Below are 27,416 nucleotides of genomic sequence, written 5' to 3'. Positions count from 1 at the left end.
CTTTAATGGAGGTGGAGTAGGTGTGGAAGTGGAAAGCTGGATGATGCGATGGAGTTGGCAGTCGGTGTGTAGAATATGGGTGGGATATCACTTTAAAGGATATTTTCAGCGTATAAACCCTGGATGATTATCCTGGCTTGACGACAACCAGGCAGAGGCAGACAGGAGTCCAAAACAATAATGCGGGAAAAAAAAACAACTGGGTCCCTGGAGTATGACAGACTGTTGGACAAAAATTCCCGTGTTGTGTAAGTTTCACCTTTTTTCTCATATTTTCCATTTCCAAACAGAAAATCCATTGTTTTTCAGCCTGTTGCGCACTCCCAAGTAAACTGAAAATTCCGAATGAATAGGAAGAATGACGTTTTGTTCTAAATATTTACACTTTACATATTCCCGTGAAGACCATATAGTTTATCAGGAGCAGCAATTTTTTCACTCGGCAGAAAAATAATATCGATTTTCAGCTCGATAATTTTCATAAATCCGAGAACTTCGTCGTATCGTGCTGGTGAATAGAATTCTTCTCCCCCTCTAGTTAAGAAAAGCCAACTGTAACTATTTATAAAAAGACTTGGAAGAGCGTGTTCATGAATTCAGGAGCGACTGAATATACATTTCCAGTTTATATGATGTCAGAGAGAAAAAGGAGTGAAAAGAAGTCAAAGGCTTTCGGGACATATCCGAGAGGTTCAGCGAGCAAGAAGAAGCCAGATAGACATCAGTAGTTTCCAGTCGATGGAGTTTCCTCTCTCCGTCGTGCGCACACGAATACCAATAACGAATATCTGCCAGTGACACATTGCCAAGCGCCATCACACTTGCCTTTTTCTCAACCCCCTGGGTTACAGGAGAAGGGGTTTTTCAGTGTGACATAGTCGTTCTCTTGCCTTTTCTCCGCTGGCTTTTCTCCGGGTATGCCTCCTGTTCCAAGTATTTTCCAAGCGTTTCAATGACATCCTCTTTCAACGTAAATCGTTCTCCATTCGGATTCAAATGAGACCTCGTTCACATCACGCCACGCATCATATACCTTCCAAGACTCCGGCTCTATATAACCCCGTTCTTTCATACTATTCCATGAGTCGAATATTGTTGAGGTACATTTCACTATATTTTAAATTAAGTTTCATAATTTTTGGATAAAATTTTTCACGGTTCGTTGAGTAAATACATTTTTTTTTTAATTACTTGTGAGGTGAACTGCAGAACTAATAATTATTCCTTTGTATCGTCTCAGTTAGGGATTTTTTTGACGTAGGGAATCCTCGAATAATTCGAGGACACGAGAATGTCAGTGGATTCAGTGGGAACTTTTATCTCCCACTCGAATTAGTCTCGCTGGTAATTTGGACAGTCGACTGTCACCGCAATTATCGTAAACTAATTCATTGCACTTATGTCGCAATTTTTCTCCATTGTCTACACCATAACATCACGATTATTCCGGAAGTCCTTAGCCTCGATTTGCGGCGGTCGCTCGCGCCGGAACATTTGGATAATGTCTCAGTCAATTCGATTCGACGCGGTGATATTTCACGTGAAACGTTGACACATTGGGGTTTTCCCCGTGGGAGAGGGAGAATCGGGGCATCGGATGATCAGAATTATTGAATATTGAGTGCGGCGCGTCAGTTGGCAGGGGGAAAATGGTGGAAAAAAATGCCGAGATGTTTCTTATTTTCGGGAGGGATTATTGGGGAAGTTGATCGGGGACGCAACCAGCATTTTTCCCCGAGTGATATAACTTATCCCGAGCCCTGACATCGGCATTAAACCCATGGAGCATTAATTGGTGCTTTATGAAACGAAACTCTCGCCCGTTAACTGTAATAATATTCAGTGGACATTGTCCTCCGCCACTCGAGCGAGGGGGTAATCGCTACATTCGTCATTTTTGGTCTATTTCATGTTACACGTAATTATTACTTTATTTAGTCGATTCTTTTTTCGGGGATTATTACGTGGGGAATTATTCAGGCATGGTCAACAAAAATGATATACGGGCAATTCAATTTTTTGATTTTTCCATGAGGAATGAGAACAGTTCACCTCAATTATTCCAAATAAAAAAAATACACAAGAATAAGCTGATACAACTGATGAAACACAGTTTAACGTCAGAGGAAGATCTCAAAAGTGCTAATTTTGGTGTAATTCATTCCATCCAAAACATTTGAATTTGTTAACGATTTTTTAAAATTTTTTCTAACTGAAAGGTGTGTGCTACAATGCAAATGTCTCGAAGAGGCACTTTATGTGGCAATAACTCATCATTTCAAAATGGACCCCAAAAAGCAATTAATAAATCCAAGATTGCGGGTTAGATGAAATGAAAATCTGAGGACAAGATAAAAGGGAGTAATAAACGTCTCCATAAAGGCGAAAGGGGTCGAATCCTCGGGCTTTGTTGTATATCGCAGAAATCAGATTTCAAGCGCTGAAAGCTTTCCCATCTCCACCCACACCTCCTGTACCGCCTCCATTGATGGTAGGATTTTGTTGAATCGCTTGCTCCGAAAATCCCCTGGCTTCATCTTCCCCTCTACCGTACTACTGCACCATCCGCTATAATTTTCGATTGCCAAGGTGGAAATACAGATGAATAAGTAAGAACATATCGTGCCTCAGGCCGTTTGTACGCACTTTGTACTCTAGGCTCTGGATACCTATCGTCAGTGTGTACAATTTCCCGGCTTCTCCAGAATACTCCTGACTCCTTCGGGATTTTGCCGAGCAATTACGTGATTAAGACGCCTCTGGCTGTTCAACGTGGGCTCTTACTAAGTACGTACTTAGGACTGATCCGTTACCCCAGCATCGCTCGTTCACGTTGGACGACGAGGAGTGTATACAGCTCCTTGTGTTTCTACTCCGTCGAGTTAAAGGGCGGAGGGGATGGGGATGGGATCTAACATGAATCTTGGTTTACCGGAAATTAACTAAATAATTCAGTTTGCTTGGATACCTCATCGGGCCCGAGTTTTGTCCTCGTGTAGCCGGAATAATTAATGATAATCAAATCAGTTCGTCTGTTGACGAATCTTCGCTGATAATTTCTATGGAATTTTTCTCTCGCCTAATAAAAATGTGATGTAATTTTTTTACTTGAAAATTCACATGTATTGGTACCCATACCCACTCAAAAATATGAATATTTCATGTTTTCTAAGTGCCTAAAAACATTCTAGGGCTTCCTCGATTTAAAAAAACTGCCCGGCGGCTAGAAAACAGGGAAAAAACCACCGCCACCGAAGGAAACAAGCACTTTCCCTCGGTGACGTTATGTAGAACATGAATTAGGGTCTCAAACGTCGGGAAATAAAAGCACGAGAAAAAGAATTCCCAAGTTTTCCCCGAAAAGTCTTACATCCCAATAACTCTAACGTTATTTCAGGCTCAGATTTGCCTGAAATTTGTTTCTTGCCGGTACCAGAAGCCCATAAATATGTAATACCTCTCATATCCCTTTTGACTCTCATTCTTTCGTACAACCCCTTACACATTTTGCTCTCCACTCTATTTTTTTCCCCAGCATTGGCCCGAGGCACTGACGCTGCACGACGGAAAAACCACGGAGTGGGAGGACAAGGTGAGCACGGGGAGCGAAGAGGGCGGTAAATCATTTGTCCCGAAAGAAAACACAATGCAATATCCCGGGAACCCATTGGCGTTATAATACACGCAAGACTGCGCTCTCTCTCTCTCTCTCTCCTCTCTTTTCTTTCGCGGGGAGAGAATTGCCAAAACCATAAGTCAACGTTATATTGCCAAAAATAGTTTAAAGTGCCACTCAAATTGGAGTCGAGTCGCATGGATTCACACACACGTAGAATATTTGGTGTATATGAAGGTCGTTGGATCCCACGGGACAATTTTCAGGCGTTACGGTGCCCGATGAAAAGGCATGCCGCCGTCGATATTTTATCGCTCTGTGGAGCTTTTCAGAGGAAATCATGTGGATACGAATGCCGGATGAATTGGAGATATCAAATTGATTGAATCATCGGATATTATTGGTTATTCAATCTGATATAATATTTTTTACTGTGGGATATTTGATGTTGAACTGATTTATTGAGACACTTGAAATATTTTAATGTCATTCGCTATTGTATGTCTTTGCTAGATGAACAATTCTATCAATTTCTACAGTTGAACACAAAGTTTAAAGCTATCGTTCAAATATTTTTAATTATTTATACATGAACGATAAATGAAAAAAATAATTTCACTGACACTGAATATTCATGATTTTTCTCATTTTCTTTCGACAATTTAATTATGTAAGGGTTTGTCTCTGTCGTATGTCAAAGTTATTATTCATTCAAATATTTAGGTCAACAACTTCATTTTCATACCACCCCTAAATTAACACAAAAGCGAAAGAATTGCGTAACTCATTAAAATACTTCGCCACAGTAAATTTCCAGTGCCCCAATCGAGGTGCCTTAATTAATGAACAATTCTGGGGTTGTCATGCAGTTGTGAAACATGGAGAACTGAGGGAAGAGTGTCAATTCAAGTCTCATGGGTCCCCCGAGTGCTCTCTCACTGCACGCGACCCTTCAGGGAGTAATATATTTTTTTTTCTGTTACTTCTTATTCTTGTTCTTCTCGCGCTCCCTCTCACCACTCGCGAATCCAACAACTTCCAACTTGGGAAACAGGAAACATGACGTATTTCTCGGTAGTTTATTATATGGAGAAGGAATCGCACCGAGCTTTACTAAAATAATGCACTGAAATCGAACAAAAGCATGAATTATTACTGCTGAGGACGGGGCAGTAACTCATAGCACATTTCCTCTGGTTGTGGCAAAAAATGGTAGAATACCAGTGAGGAAGTAGAAAAAACATTCACTTGGAGGCCATTATGTGGAGGTTAACACATAGGTTTCCCCTGTCACTTTTTTTTTCAGAGAGCTGGAGTTCTGGGGAAACGTCTACCACAACCATTTGACAATATTTTTTGGCTATTGAGGGAATCCGCAACTTTTGTGTGCGAATGGTTCGAATGGCAATGGGGCATTGATATAACGAGAGTGAAGGACCTGGGGCATAAAACATTCAGGAGAGTTCGACGAAAAGTGCGATGATTGGTGTGTACTTTTTTTTTGGTGGTTTAATACTCCAAACTCACGAAAATCCACTTAACTTGGGCTGAAGCCGGACATCTACTGTCAGACAATGACCTGTCCGGTGTGGCATGGGATATTTTTATGAATAATTTAGGTGGATTGAGAGGAGTAAATTTATGTCATTACAATTTCACGACTGGGGCTCGGTGGATAATTATGTGCTCGTTAGATACGTGGGTAAAATATTTTTTTCATGAACTGGATGAGCTTATTTCGTTGAAAGGTAAATAAGTGCTTTGAATTTTGGCAATGAATTATTCACTTGTGTAATTGTTTTCTATCGAAAAACAATTTTTTTTCGTGAAAAAAAAATCATTATGAATAATTCAAAATTTGTTTTTTTTCCAGTGAAATAATTACCTCCTCGAGACATTAAAAATCCCCTCACCACCAAAACCAATAAAAACTCCAGAGGCCCTCCTTTGTCCCATGACCCACAGCAGATGACAACCTCGAGCCATTTCCCCATCTCGTTTGCACTGTGAATTAATTGCTAAAACTACCAGGGATACCCTCCCCGGTTTAATTGACAAACTCCCTGAGGGACATTGAGTGAGGGCCATTAAAGAGGTCTAAGGAGTCCAAAACCATCAAGTTTGAATGTTGATCCCATCTTATTACCGTGTTTCAGTTTCAAACCGGACACGAAGTAAAACCTGAAATAATAATAGCAATGTCTTCGCTGTATACTGCAAGACGTTATTTGCATTTTAGCCGTTTTATCATACGGCATTTCGTTTTGCCCCTCTCCCTCACCCATCTCCCGCTCGTTTTTGCAAGAAACGACTTTTGCCTCTTGGGTCCCGACGATTTCGTGAAAGCAACGACCGCGTCTCATAAAGACTTTCTGGCGACGCTTCCATTCTAAACCGGATGTCAGGGATAACGCTTCGAGTGTCTGGAAAAATGCCTCTACGAAAATGCATATTGAGTCACCTGTCCGTGAAAATCACATTTTCTCGAGAATTCTTCGTTCTATTTTCTACAACTGCTGACGACGAATTGCACCGGGGGTTTTCAGACTTTTTCACTCTGGAAGGCAAGTCTTTTTCATCGTAAATTTTTCTCATTCTCTAATTGTTCATGGGGATAACCTGAAGTGACGTAAAACAAAACGTTTTCACGAGTTTCATCAGAAAAACGGCGGATAAAAAATATCGGGATAATCGTGGCAAGTGTCAGCGCACTGCACGATAATATAATTGACATAATTTGAATGTAATAAGTTGAGGATAATAAATAAATATTTTTCTGGAATAAACAGGGGTTCCACAAAAATATTTTTTTCGTGATGTAACAGTGAAACTCATTGCACTCAGACAAATTTACCACTAATATGAGATGATAATAAATACAGAAACGAGTAATCACTCAGTTTTTTATTATTATCCCTTGATTGTCGATGTTTTATTCCCTTGAACTTGAATTTAGGGGAATGCTGAACCCTTTGTCGAGTGAATTAAGAGATTGAATAAATCCCAAAGGTTTAAGGGCTGTAAACGAGTAGCCAGGGGGTCACTACTCGAATTATACGACGTACGTGTTGTAAGGAAAAAATAGTCCATCCAAAGGAGACTGTCTAGTCCGTTTTTACGAGAGCTTCATACCTCAGGATTTTAGGACGTGAGAGAACCACTCAAATTTTATCATGACATTGTGTTGATGTATGAATACATTTATTTGCAGTAAAATGCAGCGAGAGATATGGCATCCTAGTGAAAGTGGTATCATCAAATATATTTTTTTTATGGCTCTGTTTGCAAAACGCAAATAAAATTCATTAAAAAGTTGACTGAAAAAATTGAAAAATGTTTGGGTTATATTGCTAAATTTGTCATCAAACCATGAATGTTTGTTGGGAAATTCCATCGAATTTCAGCCAAATAATTCAAAAATTGAATTTATCCTCAACTAGGAGGGCTGGAAAAACCGTAAATAAATTACCAAGATAACGATAAAACCAAAGTATGTGGCAAAATGAGAATTTTCATGAGCACAAACACCAGTTAGTAGTTTCCTCACGTATCTAATTTCCCGAAACTCTAAAAAATATGGAATTATCTTCCGCGAATACTACAGCCGACCCCAAAAGATTAAACAACTCCAATAGTTTGTCTTTCAAAAAGCTATTCGCAAGGCATTCAATCGGTTAACCAAAACTTTACGATCCCCCCTAAATGTTAAGATACATTCTCCGAGCTACTTTAGTTCCTCGTTAAACCATCCAAGACGTGGACTTTAACATCCTCATCAATCAAGCCTAATTGTTACTGTCCAGTTTGCGAACAGAGGTGTAAAGAAACAGTTGTTGTTCGAATTCATGAGCTCAAAGTATTATTCTAATATTTATGCCACATTGGAAAATTTCCTCGGGCATTCCAGAGGCACTCACGTGTCATATCGATCTTCCCCGAGCACCTGGGTTAATGCTAGGGTTGAGGTACGGATTCACATTCCTTTCTATGACTCATGGGAAGTAACCCGACGTCTGGCGGGGATGACAGATAAAACCGATAACGTGGCGTGACTGCGAATCACTCGACTATTTTGTAGAAAACTTGACGGTGATTATGCGAATTGCGGTGTAGGAAATTCCGGGATACGATCTTTTCAGGCTAGACCGTGAAAGTAAATATAAAATTGCTGGGCAATGTTTACTTTCTTCTTAGAATGACGGAGAAGAAGGGTGCTGAATAAGATATTTAAATGGGTCTTACGATAAGGGCTGCAATTCTTCGCGTCTCGGGTCGTTCACTCAAAATCCGGATTTTCTACGGAATGTCATAGAATATTCATCATTTACCTGCAGGTAAAATGATAAAAGAAATCACATTAATTCAGAGGATTATTCAAATGTTTTTTTCAATCTCTGTTACTCAGAAATTAAAAACAAATATATTCAGTCAAATATCTGGCTTCCAAATTCGAGACTTAAAGCAAATTATAATTTTTTCCTAATGGGAAGAGATTCAGGTGGAGAAGAATGGAAAGTCCACTGATTTTCCATACTCTCGTGAATAAATTATGACAAAATGTATTGTACTGAAAATGAAAAATATATTTCAACATTGAAATGAATGGTTTCGAATGGAACTGTTATGAGGAAGTTGAGATACTGTAGGTACGGGGTTTAGTGCCCCAGACGAATGGCCTTTCCACACATGGTTGCAGGATCAAAGAGGAAGAGGTTGTGGAGTGGTGGCTCTTTTTGAGATACTGCTTTTATAATCTCCTGACCCATCACTCCACCCAGAATTGCGCAGACTGGACTCACTTGAGCATACAGATCACCCCTAAAATTTACAATTAATAGTAACTAATTCAATCATTTCTTAGCTATATAATCTCTCTGGATCCTTTAAAAAATACCATTGAATATACTCAATCCGGGCTTGTAATTATCTCACAGAATCGAGTCATTAATGATTGCAGATAATTTTTACTCACTCGATCAAATCCTTAATTTTATCCCCCAGGTCGAATTCTTTTATTACAGCTTCTGCTTCCTGGGACAACTCGGAAAGCTGGGACTCACGTTCATTTGGCTGAGGATCTTTCCCGTGCTTCTCTCGATAGTTCATCATTACTTTAAATTTAGAACAAAAGCGTAAAGTAATTTCTAAATATATTGTTTCAAAATCCCGTAAATTATTGCATACATGAGATTTTTGCTGCGCTATACATTAGAACATTCTTTCTTCACAGTACATTAAAATTTGCCTGATTTTACAAATTACTTTATGAGCTATTAATGTTTTTCTAATCGTAAATTATACTTACTTTGGAACAAATGATAAACTTCGGAATTTTTTGGCAATGTCTTAGCATTAAGAATTTTCTCAAATGGAACGAAATTCTCTGTTCTCTTTACAGTGTTTACAAGTCCGTCGACACTGTCATTGTCCCTGGATTCACACCCAGGTCCTGCTTTCTTCTTATTTTGAACGACATCCCTGAAATAATGAATTTTGGACATCAATCTGATTTCATAAGATCTTTCATTAGTCACTCACATAGCATATTCATGGGTCAACAGATCCTCGAACGTGTACCCGAACATTCCCCAGACATCACCAGCAAAGAACTTGACATTGTACTTTCTGCATGCTGCATTGATTTTCTTCAATTGAGAGATGGTACACTGTGAGGCACAGACAACATCAAAATCCCGGAAGAATGTATCTGGCTTGCTGTCAATGTTGGAATCATCAGCCGTAACTTCAACCATTGAATTCAGGTTCTGGGCTCGTTCCACTGAAGCTTGTGCTCTCTAGAGAAAAGTTAAATGGAAACTTAACATAATGAGCAATGGAACAAAATTAAAACCAATTCAACAATAAAAACAACGAGACAATATTCTTGAACAAGTTCTCGCGAGAAGTTGAAGGAAATTTCGTCAAAATATATAATATACTTGTACTGAATTAAAAATAAAGGATCAAGAATGAATAAATATTGTTTATGTATACTCACATTTTTGCCAATATCTTTCCTATCAGCGAAGAACTGGGAGCATGTATCCTCAATCGTCAATTCCCTGTGGTCCAAGAATTTAATGGATTTGATACCAGCAAGAATAATATTTTTAGCAACCTCAGCGCCAAATCCATTAAGTCCAATGAGAAGGACCTTCGCCAAACGCAGCCTAAAACCCCAAAATTGAGTTCAAAACGACTGTTTATAGTCCTCCTGTATTGGAGCCGGTGAAGTTTGAGGTTAGGATGAAAATAACTTACCTTTTCTGTGATTCTAGTCCCCAAAGACGAATCTGTCTGTCATACAACTCAGCCTCTGCATCAGTGAGCATCTCCGAACCGTTTTTCTCTTCCACCATTTTTAATAAAGAACGAAATTTTCGTAATACACTTATGACCACTGATTTAACACTGTAAACTACAAAGTGCCGCTCACGCGTTGTGAGGTTGATAAAAAAGAGTTTATCATACCAGCGGAGTAAAAGAACGCGAATTCGCTGCCATCTGGCGCGACGAAGGAGAATTCTCTTCTCAATCAGCTTATTAAAAAGCGAATTGAACTGTCAAAATTGACAATTATGACCAAAAATAAATCATCAATAATGTGATTCGCATCCAGTGATCTCTGATCTCAAACGTAAATAGGTTGATTTATTATCGTTGATATTTTCCTCGCATTTACATCAATAGTCAAGTGATTTCGTATAATATTTTGGTGAGAATAGGTTAGGTGCAGTTGATAAATTGTTAATTATTGAAACAAGTTCACAGTAAGTATTATCATTGTTGATAATATTTGAATGGAGCTAAACATAATAAACGCTAAGATAATTCGGCGACTCTTGTCTGTCCTCACTCCCCGATAATAAAAATGATAAAATTTTTCAATAAGTCAAATCAAAGTAATAAAAGTGAGAGCAATTTAACCAGACTAAAAAAATGTGTTATTGAATTAAGTTCATCGGAATTATCACGATATTTGGTAATAGTTGAGTGAAAGCTATCCATAAATACAGAGATAATTCGAGCAATATTATCAGTGGGTTCTTAACCCTGTCCTATTGAGAAATCTGACCTTGCAGAAATTCATAAACTGCAGCAAATTCGTTCAACTTTGGAGTTATTTTTCACGTTCTTATTTTCCCTTCGATTGTGCGCATGTTATCTCGTAGACACAACGCCTCTCAATACTGCTAAAATTAATTCAGTGGGCGTTAATCAATTTAATGAACCTCTTGATTATAATTTATGTTTGGTAAATGATAGTGTACCGAATTAATTTGTGGAATTTTTTCCGGAAATCTCATAAAAACAATCAATCAAAAACTGTGTTAGAGAACACTAACAATTGATATAAATCAACTTTCTCCCCGATTTTCATGAATCTCGACTTAAAATTTCAGCTCAAATTCCTATCAGAAAAATTACTAAATAAAAATGGCAGAGAATCCATACGTGGAGAAGCTCTTCGTCTTTGAATTTCCCACGTGCACAACGAATGAAAATTATACTCTGGAAATTCCAATCAAAATACCCTATCGTGGCAATGTCACAGAGTTTGCCTACCGAGTAATGTCGTCATTCAAGTTACCCCCTTACGTGGAAACCGACCTGATGAATTCACTCGCCGAAGCTGTGGATAAGTGGACTCAAGAGTATTACGATGAACGAGATGATAAACTAATTGATGCTGCGATCAATGGGGAACTTGATGTGGAAAAGATAGTGAAGGAATGGGAAAAGGCGTACAAAACGAAAACAGTTGAGTACGCTGAGCCCATTGGGACCACTGACGAGGAGCTTTTTGCTGCTGCCTATCACAGACTGGTACACTCACCATCCTTGGACCCTATTCTCCAGGCAGAGCATAAATATGGAAAGGATGTCACCGAAGTTATTCAAATAAGAGACGGAGAATACGATCAGCTGACGCAAAAGTTAGCATTTTCTATTTTAATGACAAACATTAAATAATGAACGATGTGATATTGAACTCTACAAGTAGACAAATTAGTTCACATGAGAAAAGAATAAGCACAATTGGCTAGTCTACAAAATGAAAGAGACCAACTTCAGTATTTAAATTTCTAGATCAAATTCAACTGAATATCCCTAGAGCTTTAAGATTTTACTCCAAAAATCTGTAAATTAAAGTTTCCAAAGACGAACTTCAAAATTCTAAGACGACTGGAGTCCTAGTAATCGTCTAATAGAGAATTTCAAACAGACAATCTGAATATTTGTATTTGTTAATAGACAAACTGACGAAATGAAAGTGGCAGTCGAGGCTCTGGAGGCTGGATCTACTGAGAGATCAATCAACGAAATGGCAGCGAGACACTTTGAGGAACAAAGTTTATTACAGGGTCACTGGGGTTCAAGAGTTGACACGCTTAAATTAGAACAACGTCGTCAATACCGTAATTGGATCATGAGATTACTCGAGGAACAGCAAACTAATATGTTACCAACACCAGTGTAATTATTCATTCGCAATTCAGAAAATTATAACAAAATAAGCCAATTTGCCTTACGTTCGCTGAATACTTAATTACTACAGATTCAACAAGAACACTGTTATAAAAAAATATCTATAAATTGATTTAGTTCGTTTCAATTTGAGTAGTCAATGTTCTTTCAATTCAGTCAGTGTTTTTTAATTACATGATTATTTTTACTCTTTCAGGGAATCTCCAATGGTATTAATGCCACTAGTGCCCGAGCTCCTTTCAAATAACGATAATAAGACAGTTAAAAACACCTCGGATTTGCCACAATTGGAAGAAAGCTTCACGATACATCTGGGCTCGCAAATGAAGCAGATGCATAACATTAGGATTTTAACAGGAGATGTTCTAGATTTTTGTAGAACGAAAAACAATGGGTAAACACAAGTGGAGTTTTCAATGAATTTGACGAAGGCATGATTCCTTCAATAAATTAAGTAAAAAATGAATGTTTATTTTAGACACATGGAACCAACTCCTCAAAGATTACAGACAGCTCTAGGCTTATACTCCAACGACCTTTGTGGCTTAGTTCTTTTGAGTGATAATCATTTAGGAAGTTATTCCGGCATCACCAAAGGTTAGCATAATATCTCTCGACTAAACAGACTCCCCCCTATCAGACCGTTATAAAAAATCAGGTTTCCCTGTTTGGGAAACTCACATCTGATGATTTATTTTTCAACTGACCAGAAGTTATCATTTCCAGAACTGTGTTCTATCTGCCAACTGACTACTGAGTTTCATTTTCCTCCGATCGATGAACAACTGGAAAAAATCAAGGACGATGTCAAGGAGGCTGTCGCCTGGAGGCAGACACACCATCGAGAGGGAAGTGATAATCAGATTAAAAAATCAACATCAACTAGATCGCTGCAGACTGGTGATGTTTTTATCACGAGGCATTCTAATTTGGCACAGGTTCACGTAGTATTTCATATGGTGGTTAATGATTCACTGCGTTCAGGTAGCAGACTTGATCATTTACGCAATAGAATTAGCGACCTAAGTGAAGTATTAATTAATCAAATTTCGATTTTTTTAAAGGAGATATCAACTCAAGACATCCTGCCATTTTGGGACTGAGGAATATTTTAAAAACAGCTTGTGTTAATGACGTTACAACAATCACAATTCCAGTATTACTTGTCCATGAAATGACAGAAGTAAAGCTCTTATTTCAATTCAGTGCAATTATCGGTACCTATTAATTACCAGATCGGCTCGAGAATAATAGGAGAAGCTAAGGAATTTTCTTCTTCAATTCAAGAGTCAGCTGTGTAATTAACGAACGTATCGATTTTTCATCCTAATTTTTTAAATTGGATTATAGGATATGACAGTTGCCTGGTGTACAAAACGTGCAGAGCTTGTATTCAAATGTGTCAAGGGATTTATGATAGAAATGGCCTCTTGGGGGGGTGCAGAACTAAAGAATCTACAATTTCTAGTTCCAAAGGTGAAGGCATTTTTCACTTTTTAAAAAATATTGATGATTTGTTGATAAAGAGGTTTCGTCATATAAGTATTTCATTGATTTCCAAAATATCCGTTGTGATATTTTCCCCCTCGTAAATCGAGATTTATCAAATTGCTGATAAATTATTTATATTGAGAAAAATAGAAATAGCACTTTTCCTTAGATGGATTTTCATTGAGGATTGTTATTCCAGGGAATGTCTGAAGAAGTTTTTGGTACACTCGCTACAATGCTCCCAAGTATATTCCGAGTCTCGAATCCACTGGTTTTCAAGGCAAATGGAGCACCGAATACACCGAAGAAATGAACTTTTACATATTTGAATTCCAATTATCAGAAATGTTTTCGTTATAAATTGATATGTACATTTATTTTGCTATGAAGTATCAGTTCGTTTGCTCACAATTGAAAAATTTTGGGTGATAATTGTGATAAGTTATCTGTTTAATAAATAAATATACAATTAAAACACAATCCATAATTTTTATGAATGTCTTTTAACTCTGAAATTATTTCATTGCTCATTTAACTGCTGATAATAAGGCAAATTGCACCCACAAAAGTGATATATCTCTGGTTCCTAATAATAGTCCAGCGAACCAAACGCTCCTATCAAAATTTCCATAATTAATTAAAAAAACATCATCACCAATTGGCCGAATTTCGGGAAAAGAGAATTTCTCGATATTAAACCCGAGGGCAGCTAAAGTATTTTTAATCAACTGTAGTGGGAATTATTTGATAAATTTATCGCATGAAGTAAAGAGTTGTACATTAGCTTCCACAATTCTGAACTCAATGACCCGGTCGTTACTGACTGAATTCTCCCGTTGAGCAAATCACGAGCGCTCTTTGTATTCTGATGCCTCGTCACGAGTAGACAGCCTCCGGAAAATCTCAATACAGTACCTTTAATCTTTGTTTTTTATTGTTAGGGAAAATATTGAAAATGTGGTCAGGTGTGCTGACAATTTTAGCAGGGGTGATTATAGCAGTGGATGGAAGCACGTCTGAGGTGAGTGATAAGAAGAATGTGTTATCAATTCAATGATAGAAAGTTCTGATATTTCAAGTTTTCAAAAATCATTAATAATTAATTTGAAGAGTTTATTAATTGGGATGGTGATGTAGGAGATGCCGGCTTATCAATCGTGCTGATTGGCAACCTATCATAATTTTTTTGTAGTGTTCAATTACAATATTGATAAGGATAACGTCATTTGTTCAAGTAAATCATAAAATACTTTGACTGGGGATGAATATTTTTTGGTATCTTAAATCGTTACATCCCATAGAATATGAAACATTACGAATTATCAATTTTGCAGATAGACTTGTCCTATCGGCACATAAAAAAAGAAGATTTCTTCGTGAAAATTCAACACACCCTGAACTTTCATGAACTAACGGAATTGAATCTGAAAGGAAATGAATTTGACAGTTTTCTCGATTGTTCTGCAAAACTGGACCACTTAAAGAGCCTGGATCTGGCTGAGAATCAACTCCAGCGATTTTTCTTCCTCTGTAATGACGAGTATGCCCTCGAATACTTGAATATCAGTCATAATCATTTGGAGTATATCGACGATCAAGCCCTAAATCAGCGAACCAACAAGCTGAAGGTGGTGGACATCTCTCACAATAGAATTTCTGTTATTAATGAGACGATGATTGAGCATATGAAGGTACATTCTTAATCTAAAATTGAATGTCTCACATCAGTAAGGCACAATTCAGTGTTTTTTTGGCTTCAAAGTCTTTTGCGTCACTCGTTAAACAAGCAATTAAAGCAACGGCGATAACTCACCAATAAAGCAGAATATCTTAGAGGAAAATCATCCCGTACTCTCCCCCAAAATCACCGCTTTAACGACGTTATGCGAGCTAGAACATCACAAAACTATACACAACTTTTTATCTCAATTACAAAGTAGTGTCAGCAAAACTAGCGATAACACCAGTGCCTGATAACCGAACAGACGTGATTTTTCTCTCTTCCAATATCTAATCACATCCGCTTTCAGGTCCTTGAGTTTCTTTCGATGGCGCACAATCCAGTTATTGACATCCACGAGAAAGCTTTCCTAACTCAGAAGAATCTCAAGCATTTGGATCTAGCCAATATCGGTGCAGAAGTAATCCCCAACTCCCTTTTCCGCCCCCTAACGAATCTAACATTCCTCAACATTTCCTTCAACCCCATCACCAACATACCCTTCCTACCCTCGTCCCTACTTGAGCTCGATCTATCCGGAACCTTCATCCTCTACCCCGACAACATCATCCTCCCTCAGCTCGCCCGATTTCACCTGAACTTCATGCCGAACATAACAGGAATTGTCCTAAATGATTTCGAGAACTTCACAATGCTAGAGGTCCTCTCCATGGAACGATGTCCCATCCTCTCTGAGTTCAGAGTTTGGCCTCCAAATAATAGAATTCTCCCGCGTCTGCATCATCTCTCAGTCAAGGGCTGTGACCTGGAGACCTTGAATGATGATCTTCGGCCAATAATGCAGAGAATCGCATTGGTAGACCTTCAGAACAACCCCTGGCACTGCGATTGCCGGATGCAGTGGGTTAATCGATTGAACTTGTCGAGCGAATTGAGCCGAGAAATTACGTGAGTACTTCGCAAAAACCACAATCTCTCTGATTATCTCAATTATTATCAATATTTCCTTTTTGGGAGGGATCGGTCACTTCAATCGTGAAATTTATCCCTTGCGGTAAAACAGAATTGAGGTCTGAACACTAAAATGAAGATGTCACTGGCAATCATCTTTGGAGATAGGGCCATGACGAACGTTTCATGTCCAGATTCCGAAATTTCCTTCAGACAAAAAATACCTAACCGTCTGTTCACACTAATTACATCGTACATTGGGATTTAATATTTTTTCCCAGGATGAAATCAATAAAGTTTTTCAATTTCCTATAATTGATTTCCAGGTGTAACACACCTGAGCAACATCATGGAAGGCTTCTGTCCCAAATTCCAAACCACGATTTGGTCTGTCTCGAGATATCAACAACCACCTACACAGCGATTTGGGCATCAATGTCAGTGATCCTAATTTTCTTAATACTAACGGGAGTCTGGCTCTTCTGGCGAGGTCCCCTGAGACACTGGAGACTACCAAAGCGCAATGGTGATACAGTTAGTTACAAAAACGTGGTGGAATCCTCCAACGACTTAATTAGAATATTAGTAACGGACGACAGGGCTGAGGAGTAGCAAGTCATTAAATTTGGTTGATTGAATGAGAAAATAACTGAATATCAATCGTTATTGTTGTTGGCTCGTAAAGAACGTCAAATTACTTATTTATAAGTGGCACTAGTCAACTGTAGTAATTTTGAATCAATGTATGGTTCACTTGATGGTGAAACACCATTGTCCCCCATTATTGAAGTATCTTTCAGCAACAATGGATGTGCATTAACCAATGGGAAAACATGAAGTTCCAGAATACATTTGACATGTTCTCTCAGCTCATTTCAACCCCTTCGTCCTTAATAAAGGAGATACAGTGGAGATACTAAAGAAAACAGTCTACCTGAGTACAATGGCTTACAGTGGCTTGGCTACCTTCGAATGGAACTACCAGTGTATCTATCCTTCATTTCACTCTACAACTATATACAATTTCCTTTATATTTTTTCATCTCTCCTCTCGCTTTATTTCAACGTAACGAAGAGGCGGTGCGTAAATACACACGTGGTGGGCTGATTGTTAACATTGGGGCGGAGGGTGACGACCAGTCAGGCAAGTTAATGGCGCGGTTATGTTCAAGTTCAACAGATATTTAAGTTCATTTATATTCACATTTACTGAAACATTTATTGAGAGAATAAATGATAGAGTAAGAGAAATCCTGGGTTGCGTATGATTTTTTTACTCCACGGAAATCTCTCATCAATATTCTAGATTTATTCGTTGATTTTTAATATTTGATTTTGGTATTCCATGGACGAATGATTGATCTCAAGTGGTTGACACATTTGCATGGAATAATGTATAAATTCGTCCATTTTCAATGAGAATGTGGTTGGAATGAGTAGTGAAATTAAAAATTTAATTTCAGGCCAATGTCTATCTCCCGAAAAATACCACTCAACAATTCACCTTTTCCGCATCATATATCACGCTACCGGAAAACTAATCATGAAAATAAAAACAGGTGCCCATTTACCACGGCTCAAGTTAAAAATTCCGGGTAAATGTTCAAAAACATTGACATCATCTCCTCAACTGTAAAATTTTGGCCACTATCCAAACAGCCCTATATAAAGATCCATTCGCTGACGTCGACCATGATCGCAAGCGATGTAGCGATCAGTCTTTGTACCGAAAGTATGATCTTTCTACAGGAGAGGACTATCGAGTTACCCGTGACGGGGGCCCGTATACAACCCCCGCGTCATCCTCATTCTCCAGAGCATCTCATATTAAATCCCCTGCAGTTGGGATATAATATTCCATGCCCTGACGTTCCACCCGAACGCAACACTCAACCGATTATACCAATCTCACTCACTGCAATACTATCCCGTTCTTCTCTCCCTCACCCTCACCAAATTTCATCCGGTAACCAATGAAATGTGGTTTACAGCATTATAATACTCGAATCGGTCGGGAAAATACTGTGTACACTTCTCTCTCCCCCGTACAATGTTCAAAAAACCGACGCAGACTGGTGCCCAGCGCTGTATATGTTTTTTTTTTTCGGTGATCATGGGAGAGGGGGAATTTTATCTGATTAAACCGTCATGGAAACATGGGGTTACGCGTGTAAGCCTCGTATGACTCGTCCATGGGGAACATCGGGGAAACAACTGAATAATGAAAATAAAACCCAACGATGGTATCGCTAAGTACCGAGGGATTACGCACGCATCAACGCTTTCTCGATGAACTTGTACTAGTTACAACGAAGCTCTTTTGCTTCGATTATATTCCGCTACTAAAAGTTTTGTTTTTTAATTTTCATGGTAATTCTATAAATTCTGGATAATCCGATTGATTGTTTTTAAAAATCTGGCAATCTATTTGAAGAGAAAAATTCTCTAAAAATTATGTGCCTGTTCGGTAATCTCCCAGTCAAAATAATAATCGATAAAAGTTAGAGAACAGTAAAGTACTCTCTCAGTGAAATTTCAGGAAAAAGTCCGGGACGTTCAAGAAAAGATGTGGAATGTTCGGTAATTTTTACTGAATACTGTTTTGATGAGCAGATTGCGGAGACACGTAATTTTTAAAGAATTTTTCTCTCCGTGTACGGAAGAAAAATTTATAATATTGAAGCGCAATATTACCATCATAGAAGTCACGTTTTCCACTAATTTTTGCAATTGCATTTTTGGCACGAAAATCTCTCTTAAATAGACTGAACAATAAGATATCCTCCATTTTTTAAATTGAATTACTTTAATTGAATTCCGTTCTATGATTACCTTTTGTGTAGTAAAATTCGCCACTATTTCTCGCTCTTTTTATTAAAATTTCCTGCGTATCCCCGCCCTCAGTACCCGTAATAGAAAGAACCAGAGGACAGAATACTGATGTCGGAATGGAGGAGGGTAGATATATTTGACAATACTCCATTCGGTATTGCGTGTCCTATCGTCGTGTGTACATTCCCCTCGGGTGTGCACCACTACCACGCATCCCCTCAATGTTTGTTGCCCCCTAGATACAAACTCCAGTGGACTAATGGGGAGAGTGGGGTACGGAGGTTGGACAATACTGAGTTATAATGGTCGACAAATGTGTCGTGCATTATACACCAAAGGTGTGAAACTCCGAGCTAAATAACTCGGATTTTAGCTCTCAATGACAATGGGATAAAGACGAAGGGGTAGGGATGGAGGGGCACTGAAGGGCAAGGTAGGGGCCCAGACTTTGGGAAAATATGAAGTGAGATGGGGTATATAGGTTTGGGCCAAGCAGCTTATGTCGATCAATGGATGCACAAGCGATCTTTACGGATTGCTTGTTGGGGAAAAAAAAATGTCCGGCTTACAATGCCAAATGTCTCCATTCAATAATACTCTTTAAATACTTTTGACCAGGGCTATTCTAACCACTGCTTTTCTCACCTTCCTCTACTGCATTATTGTTGCACTCGAGAAACTCGAATTATCCGATTTTCAGATGGTGTAGAACGCAAGTCTCCGTAACTTGAGATGCGGCACGTTCTCGGGGGTTGGGGGATATCTGGAGCAAGATATTTTTTTTTCCGACTTGAAGTTGGGGAAAAATTCTTTTGGGAATTAAAAACGATTAATCGGGGATCAGGATGCATTTAAATTAAACTCTGGGAAACCCGTTCGAGTGTTAGTGAGACATAGACAAGTACGAGAGCGAACGCATGTCAAGATATAACAGCGAAAAGTGAGGTACCGTGAGGTGAGGTAATGAGTTACGATCTGTGGAAGAAATTTACTTAATCTTTTGGATAACTTTGAAGTAAATTGGTGAAGTAATGGGTTCATTTCTAAAATTTTACGACAATTGTGTGCCCTCCAAATTAAGCCGAGTTAAGTACCTTAAGTAGTCCATTAGTTATGTAGCCGGACTAATACTCTGAATAATCCTCAATATCGGAGATCTAAATCGGAAATCGATCCTAAATAGCAGTTAATGTGCATTGTCACTGTGGTATTGATCATCATTAATCTAGAAAAACAAAGTGAACGAGGTTTCATGAACATTTGAATTTATGGCCCGAAATAACTTGTAAAGAAATCCATGGGACCTTAAATCGCAATCTGATTATGGAAAAATGGAGAAGTAATTAACTAGAGAAGAAATAGCCAAAGTTCTTGGAGCCACTTGAGATTGAATTAAAAATAATTCGATTTGGAGCGATTTTTTTATAAGAATTACGTTGTTGTAAAATCATTGTAATCTTTTGCGCACTTCAGCTGGAAGTCCATTCATTTGTTCGAATATATAGCCAATAGTACTGCCTGAAAATCGATACATCGCCATGTTTCTCTATCATATGGTGATCACCTTAAGGTTAATGGAGTATCTTATCTCGTCAAGATGTTCACCATCCATTTTCCGCTACTCGGTATCCCAAAGATGGTAAAGTAGTGGAGTAGTAATCCGTGATCCTCCTGGACCCTCACGTTTTCTCGGATCGTTGTTTACACCTCGTATCTTAAGAGGGTCATAGGACACCTTGAAGGCCCCCGGTGGATGCTTCACACTGCCATGTAATTACTTCAAGATGTGGTGACGGCACTCTAACGCCTCCTCCGTGGGAATATCCACTTTGCACTGTGAAATAACCTCCGTATTCTCAATGGCGAGAGGTTTATTGTCATTGCCTTTCGAAATGCTGGATATACCCTTAAAATCGGTACCTATTCGTCGGAGATAGGGCTGGTACATTGGAGGACCTGTGCGGGTGTTTCATGCACTTATTTAGGGACATATCCTAAGATACCTTTCCGTCCTTTAGGTGGTCAGGTTGAAGTGTAGAATTTAACAGGCTTAGTTGGAAACGATGAGGGTTGGGAGTTCCCCCAAGGATCGATAACCTAAATAGTTACTCCAATGAGCATGAGGATAGTCATAATTTTGTCGTGTCGATTGCCCCCACTCCAATTTCAGCCAATATAATTATACTACTCACCTATTATATTCTCTATAGTTCAGTATCAGTATACTATTGTATAGTATTATAGTATAGTACTATGGCATGGTACACGGAGAGAAAAATTACGTGTCTCTTCCGTCGTCTGCCAGTCAAAGCAATAATCAGTAAAAACTACGGAGCAGTTATGCATTTTTTTTTACCGAACATTCCGCACCTTTTATTGTACGTTCTGGACTTTTTCCTGAAATTTCACTGAAAAAGTGCGTAACTGTACCTTATATTTTACCGAATATTGTTTTGACGCAAATTAAGGAACAGGTACGTGATTTTTCAAGAACTTTCCTCATCATGTATCATATTCTCTAGTCAATATAAAATTCCACTGATATTTTTTCACGTTTAGTATATTTATGGGAAATAAACGATCACGTGATCGCAGGAATATAAATATTTCCAGGCAGTGATTCTGAATTGTCCCGGAATAATTGGATTGAGAAAAAGGGGAGAATTTTATTGATAAAAAACATTCCGATAAACTGCTATTTTTCAGTAACGAAATTCAAATAAAATTGTTAATAGCTTAATGATTGTTAATCACCATTATCCTTCGCTATCGAAAAGTCAACTGTTATTGTACACAGCCCAAATCAATCCGGCTGACTAACGATGAATGGTGAACTAGCAGGAGAAGAAACTCTCTGTCAACTCGCTAATGCCCCAGTGAAAAAGCACTTCGGCTGATGTTACCTTTTTTACAAATTTTTTTTCCCATCTGTGACGCCACCGAGGTGTTTTAAAACGGGAGTGCACGATCGAGTGAAACGTAACAACAAACACCTTGTGGGTGGAGAGAACGGGAGGCTGTCTATCCACTGGTGTATGGGTATTTCTGTGACGGTACTATCGGATTCCAGGGGCCATTTCCTGTGTCCCGGTTGTCTGGCGCTACTGGAAAGTAGTCGATGGTGGGACAGACATTTCTTTTTTGACGTCTTATCCACAGGGTTCTGACGAGTGCCAAACGCTCATTGGGAACGAGAATAAACGAGTGCATTTAGTAGCGAAAAAAGGGGAAGAAAGTAAATCATTGGGCCGGTATGAAAACATCCACTGAGAGATAAAAAAAAATTCAATTGACGATACTGATGTCTTTAGGAGGCAAATGAAACTTCTCGTGAGGAGAAATGTTCGAAAAGAACTTTCCACATTTCTCGTTGTTCCGAAAATAGAAAAAATCCGTCTCTATACGGATGGAGATTGTCTGGTGTTCCGTTAAAGTAAATTCACTGACTATAATTCGATTCTTTTTACTCGTATTTTACATGTTTTTTGGTCGTTCGGCGCTGTAACATTGAAATCGTTGCATTTCACAAGCGATTTGTTGGGGAATAAAATATACGTTTGCAATATCCAGTTTCATCGACGCGTGAAATCATCAATAGTGTTTCCAGGTGGAATTAAATGCAACATGGACTTTCGCATTGGAAAAAACATAAAATGGATTGGGAACGTACGTTCAACATTTTCAAGGGGAAATTTTATGATTTCGTATTTGAGCTTTAATTTTAACTGGAAAAATCAACTCCCGATTTTCAACACTAAACGCTTCAACAGTATCATTGAACCATGTTACGAACCCTCGTTAAAGACCTCATTAACTCGGGGCGGTTAACCAAAAAGCCGGGGCAGCTACGGACCCCGGCCCTCCCAACTAAAACAAACAAATTCACGGTGGCGCCACCGCAGATGCGTCTCGTCATCCCGCGATCCCTGTCTCGTATTTTTTCTCCTTTTTTTTTTGTTAACCCTCCCCCTGAACTCACCCCGCCCCGACACCCCGGTACACAACTGGGATTTCAGCCTCGAATTTCTAACGGTGAGTTTACCACTCACGGTTTCACTCGGTTTGACTCTCCCCGATCCAAAGGCTCCTGAGCAAACAACATCCTAGAGACGTACTTCCTCGGCGCCAGGCACTTGTGCTCGTGTATGCATGCATCCTAAGGTTACGTCTCCGATTTTCTCAGTTTATTTTTTATTTTTAAAGTTGCGACAGATTCGATTGAACTCGTGAGAGAAAAAATTTCTTGAGTGAAAATTACAAAAGCAAGTTCATTTGTGTATCGGAATATTTTACGTAATTCAGTAATGAAAATTTAGTCTAGAAAATTGCATGAAATTCCCACACGATTTCTACCGAAAATTATGGAATTTTCCCGGAGCGTTGCGTAATTTTCACTTGCATGTGGCATATGAAAAACAGGTTGGGTGTGGGTGGGTGAAACAGGAACTCACATTTCTCGAGCAAAAGTATTTAGAACGAGCGAATGGTTTCCGCAGCTTTTTGGCGACTAGAAAACATTCGCGAGCCGTTAATCGAAATTCACCACTAAAAGTCACAATACACCTGAAGCACTTGAATTTCCCCAATTCGATACCGTACTCAATACATTTATATTAAAATATCGCTTGAATAGAGGTTCGTACGTGGGACAAAATACAATGACCTTCGCAATTATAGAACTTTAAAATTAGCATATGAGGGAATAAGACTGCTACCGGTGTTCACCGCTGAATAAGTAAAATAAGTTTTTCACCGACGTTAAAATGAAGGGAGGGTATCACGAGTGCCAGATTGTGTAGATCGGCAAGAGGGTTTCATGCTGGCTCCATTAGGTAGTAATTGAATATGCAATAAACCTCAGGACACTCTGTATCTCCAATGCACGAGATGCCCCAGAGGCTTATTCGAAGGATTATACTGGAATATGCAAAGGGTGATGTTCGACGGTTTGATAACTCTCATTTATAAAGTCTTATTTTCATGTAGAGAAGCTCAACTCCCCCATTGCCACTATTTCCAAACCAAAAAATTATTCTCTAATACCGAGGCAATCACTAAAATTGCAAAACAGGTCTCTATGATTTTTGCTATAAAATAACCCACATTAAATCAATCAATTGATGCACAATTTTCGTTGAAATGAAACTCCAACTGAAGAATTCATAAAAATTCGTGTAGAATCACAATATACACTTCTCTATTCTCCCATTAGGCGGTACAATCCATCACCCGGCATTTGACACGTAAAAATATAATTCACTGGGTGTGAAATGAATATAACGTCATTAATCACTTCCGATGTTATCACGACTTCCATTTTCATTTCTCAGAGTAATACGAAACTGAAATTAATTTCGTCGGTATGGGACACACACCGCTGGGAGACAGCCTGACGATGTCCAAAAAATACAATGGCCACTGCGATGTTATTTGTCGAGAGATAGTGCACGATTCGTTCAAACGTAAATACGAGAAAGGAGACACGCGATGAATCGATCCCGAGTAATCGGAGGGTCGGATGCATGATGGAATGGTGTAACTGGTGGCTCTAGGAATATCACACCATTTCACGATATTCCGTAATACCGCATGCTATAATGCAATCCATTATCGTTGATTCTATTGAGAATACAATTGTACACAATAGTATCGTTTCATGAATTCAACTTTTCCTAGTTTCCTACATTTTTATTGTTATTCATAATTTTCGTGCATTTATTGCGGTGTTAATCTCTATTCGTGTAGAACCGTAATAGAATCATCCAGAACTCTATTCGTGTATATGCAATTTAACCATTCGTTAACACTTAACAAATTCTATTTTGCATAAATGAGTCATTCTGTCAATGTAGCACAGTTTGACATTCGTTCAACGTAACATCATTATCAAAAAATTTTATTTGAATACACGTGCGACGAGGTGTTTTAACTCGTGTGATTGGCAGGCCCCGTTTCCCCTCTGGCCGCTAACATTACACAAATTACCACCCCGTCGCACCTGTATCGGAACATGCTATTTCGTTTACAAGTTTCACTTTTCACTTATAACAACTCACTTTTCAATTTCAAGGTGGGGTCCCCCCTCTGCGCCACTATATTTTCGACCAATCCGGTGTTGCTAATAGTGTGATTGCATGTGGGGCCACAAGAGAAAATTGTCATAGGTAAGTCTAGCAGTTTGACTAGAAAGTTCGAGTACAGTGATCATCTTCCTTGTACCTTACACTGGGAATTTTCTAAGCGGTCTTCGAACTTTCAATTCCACCGTAACAATGGAGTTCACTGGTAAGTTTAACGTTAAAAAAAACTTGAACCATCGTCTCAAAATGTATTCCCCACCCTTTCAAAGAGGGAACAAAACAACTTCATGCACCCCACGACGTAATCCACGTTTTAAAAAATTCACAAATAACCCTTTGGGACCGAGAATGCACCACCAGTCAGCAACTAATTGGACCCAATAAGTATTTACCATCTTTCGATTCTCACTCACAGGTAAAATCTTACTCTCACCCATCGGGGGGTTTACTGGTGGTTATCGTTGTCACTTGTGATCTTTGTACAGCGAAATCTGCAGTAACGCCTCGGATAACTTCCCAACGGTTTCTGGCCTCCAGTGACTGACCCCAACTTAAATATCTTTGGGGAATCCCCAGTCGACAATTCCTTGGTAGTTTCACTGAAATGGCTCTCGCTGAGAGGCAGGATCCTTCGAGCTTTTCCCATTCCCTTCATAAATCATAAACGCATGTTTTTTTTTGGATATTCGTTGGTCACGGTAAAGGGGTCAAATGCGCCCACTCAGTTTCTAACACCTGATTTATAGAAATTTATAAGCCCAATGTATATCTCTCAATCTATCGTATTGATGTATTTCATACCTACGAACATCGATACCGGGTTCTATTAGGAGCGTGTGGTAAACAATCTGGTCAATAGACTCATTGAGTACAAAATACGATATATAATTGTAATCGTTATTGTAGAAGTTTAGTTGAGTGAATGGCTGTCTTACTTCTACGTCAGATCTATCGTGGTGCCTTGCAGCAGTGACTGAAGTCATTTTCGCATTCCAATTTGCAAATAAAGTTACGAAAAGCTGAAACATGTATCGTATGACGAGACTTTTTTCTAGTGCGTGAAAATGTCAATTTTGTGTAGATAACTATTTTTCAGACTATTTATCAAAATCCCAACCACTGGAACGGCGCCACCCACCTGATCAAGGACATGTGTACACCCAATGTACCTCTCAGTCCTTCGTCTCACTTTCCGGATTTTATACCTACCCTTCAAATATCGATACCAGGCCGCATTGAGCTTTTGGAAAACATTCAGTCCAGTCCAATCCAGTGAAAGATGCTGTCCATGTTATTGCCCTCCCACCATAAATTATGGAGAGGTTAATAAAAGTGGAAGTGACGATGGAAAAAAGGTGACAGTGAGGCAGAGAATACCTGTGACGAGATTACTTCCAGATGTGGATTTTTGTCTATTGGCAATGGTACTGGCCAATTTTAGAGAGTGTTGAAACGAAAAAAAGGCCAAATTTTTTTTCTAGAGAAAATCAGAAAAAAAATACCATTTCATCTACTAAAGTGCATTCAATTTTCTACACTCTAAAAAATTCCTGATGAAGTGGTCCACTATTTACATTGTTGTTTTAGTTTATTTTAAGAGATTTCGCCCAATGATAAGTGCGTCTTTTTCCGTGAATGAGATCTGGGTAAAACTGAGTATCTCTTCTACTCCTAATACCTGAGAAAAACCGGTAATCCGTCCGCTGTCTGCTAGCTCTTTTCTCTCCCTTTTGCCCCATAATCTCATTTTCATATTCCTTGTAAATATCTTGGGGAAAAGTTTATCCCAGTGTTCAAACGATGATTTTTTTTGTCATTGAGTGCTGATAATTCTATGGGTTCGCATTATCTCAATATGCAGTGTATCGTCAAACACGAAAGACTTATCTACAGATATCGATATCGGTATATATAGTATCTAAAGATAAATGCAAATATTGAAGATTCAGCTTTATTATGAGGAATGCCAACAGTTTGAGTGGCAGGAAAACCAGTTTCCCGACTCACTCAAAAATGTGAAATTATAGGGAAAGAAACATCATAAATGTAATTCAAAATGTCATATCTTATTGATAATTCTCGACAACTTCCACCTGCCGCAACTTCAATTAAATTCATTACTGAATTCATTTCCTCATCTGGAAATTAACAAAAGAGAAAACCACTGTGGAAAATTATCCTCAGTGCCATCGGCACTCGTCGTGATGTATCCCACATTAATCAATAAAATAATTCGGAATTCAAAAATTTAAACTGTCAGACAGCCAGAGAACGA

At 38.7% G+C, this 27,416-nt stretch overlaps 4 protein-coding genes across 5 annotated transcripts in view; 2 read left to right on the top strand and 2 right to left on the bottom strand.

Annotated features, from left to right (window-relative positions):
• The window catches only part of LOC135159843 (uncharacterized), a 131,050-nt gene that overhangs the window by 67,945 nt on the left and 35,689 nt on the right, over positions 1-27,416 (bottom strand). The window lies entirely within an intron of this gene.
• Positions 8,177-10,066, bottom strand: LOC135159842 (SUMO-activating enzyme subunit 1). Its single transcript, XM_064115932.1, has 6 exons — positions 9,878-10,066; positions 9,615-9,786; positions 9,155-9,411; positions 8,922-9,094; positions 8,589-8,727; positions 8,177-8,434 (listed from the first exon to the last, which is right to left on the bottom strand). The coding sequence occupies exons 1-6, from the start codon at positions 9,973-9,975 to the stop codon at positions 8,272-8,274; spliced, it is 1,002 nt and encodes a 333-aa protein (XP_063972002.1). The 5' UTR covers positions 9,976-10,066; the 3' UTR covers positions 8,177-8,271.
• LOC135159839 (protein C12orf4 homolog) lies at positions 10,164-14,077 on the top strand. 2 transcript variants are annotated; one of them, XM_064115926.1, is made up of 10 exons: positions 10,164-10,253; positions 10,342-10,386; positions 11,020-11,553; positions 11,873-12,094; positions 12,303-12,500; positions 12,585-12,703; positions 12,833-13,090; positions 13,171-13,289; positions 13,457-13,582; positions 13,797-14,077. In XM_064115926.1, exons 3-10 carry the CDS (start codon positions 11,054-11,056, stop codon positions 13,908-13,910), a joined length of 1,656 nt encoding a protein of 551 aa, XP_063971996.1. In that variant the 5' UTR covers positions 10,164-10,253; positions 10,342-10,386; positions 11,020-11,053; the 3' UTR covers positions 13,911-14,077. The 2 variants fall into 2 exon arrangements, with proteins under 2 accessions (XP_063971996.1, XP_063971997.1); XM_064115927.1 differs by lacking the exons at positions 10,164-10,253; positions 10,342-10,386 and adding an exon at positions 10,428-10,598.
• Positions 14,324-17,085, top strand: LOC135159841 (slit homolog 1 protein-like). The gene is made up of 4 exons (XM_064115931.1): positions 14,324-14,618; positions 14,932-15,288; positions 15,628-16,226; positions 16,556-17,085. Exons 1-4 carry the CDS (start codon positions 14,553-14,555, stop codon positions 16,839-16,841), a joined length of 1,308 nt encoding a protein of 435 aa, XP_063972001.1. The 5' UTR covers positions 14,324-14,552; the 3' UTR covers positions 16,842-17,085.

The sequence above is a fragment of the Diachasmimorpha longicaudata genome, chromosome 2 (genome assembly GCF_034640455.1).
Source record: "Diachasmimorpha longicaudata isolate KC_UGA_2023 chromosome 2, iyDiaLong2, whole genome shotgun sequence".
Taxonomy (NCBI): domain Eukaryota; kingdom Metazoa; phylum Arthropoda; class Insecta; order Hymenoptera; family Braconidae; genus Diachasmimorpha; species Diachasmimorpha longicaudata.
The sequence above is the reverse complement of the archived record's forward strand: the minus strand, read 5'-3'. Positions and strand labels throughout refer to the sequence as shown.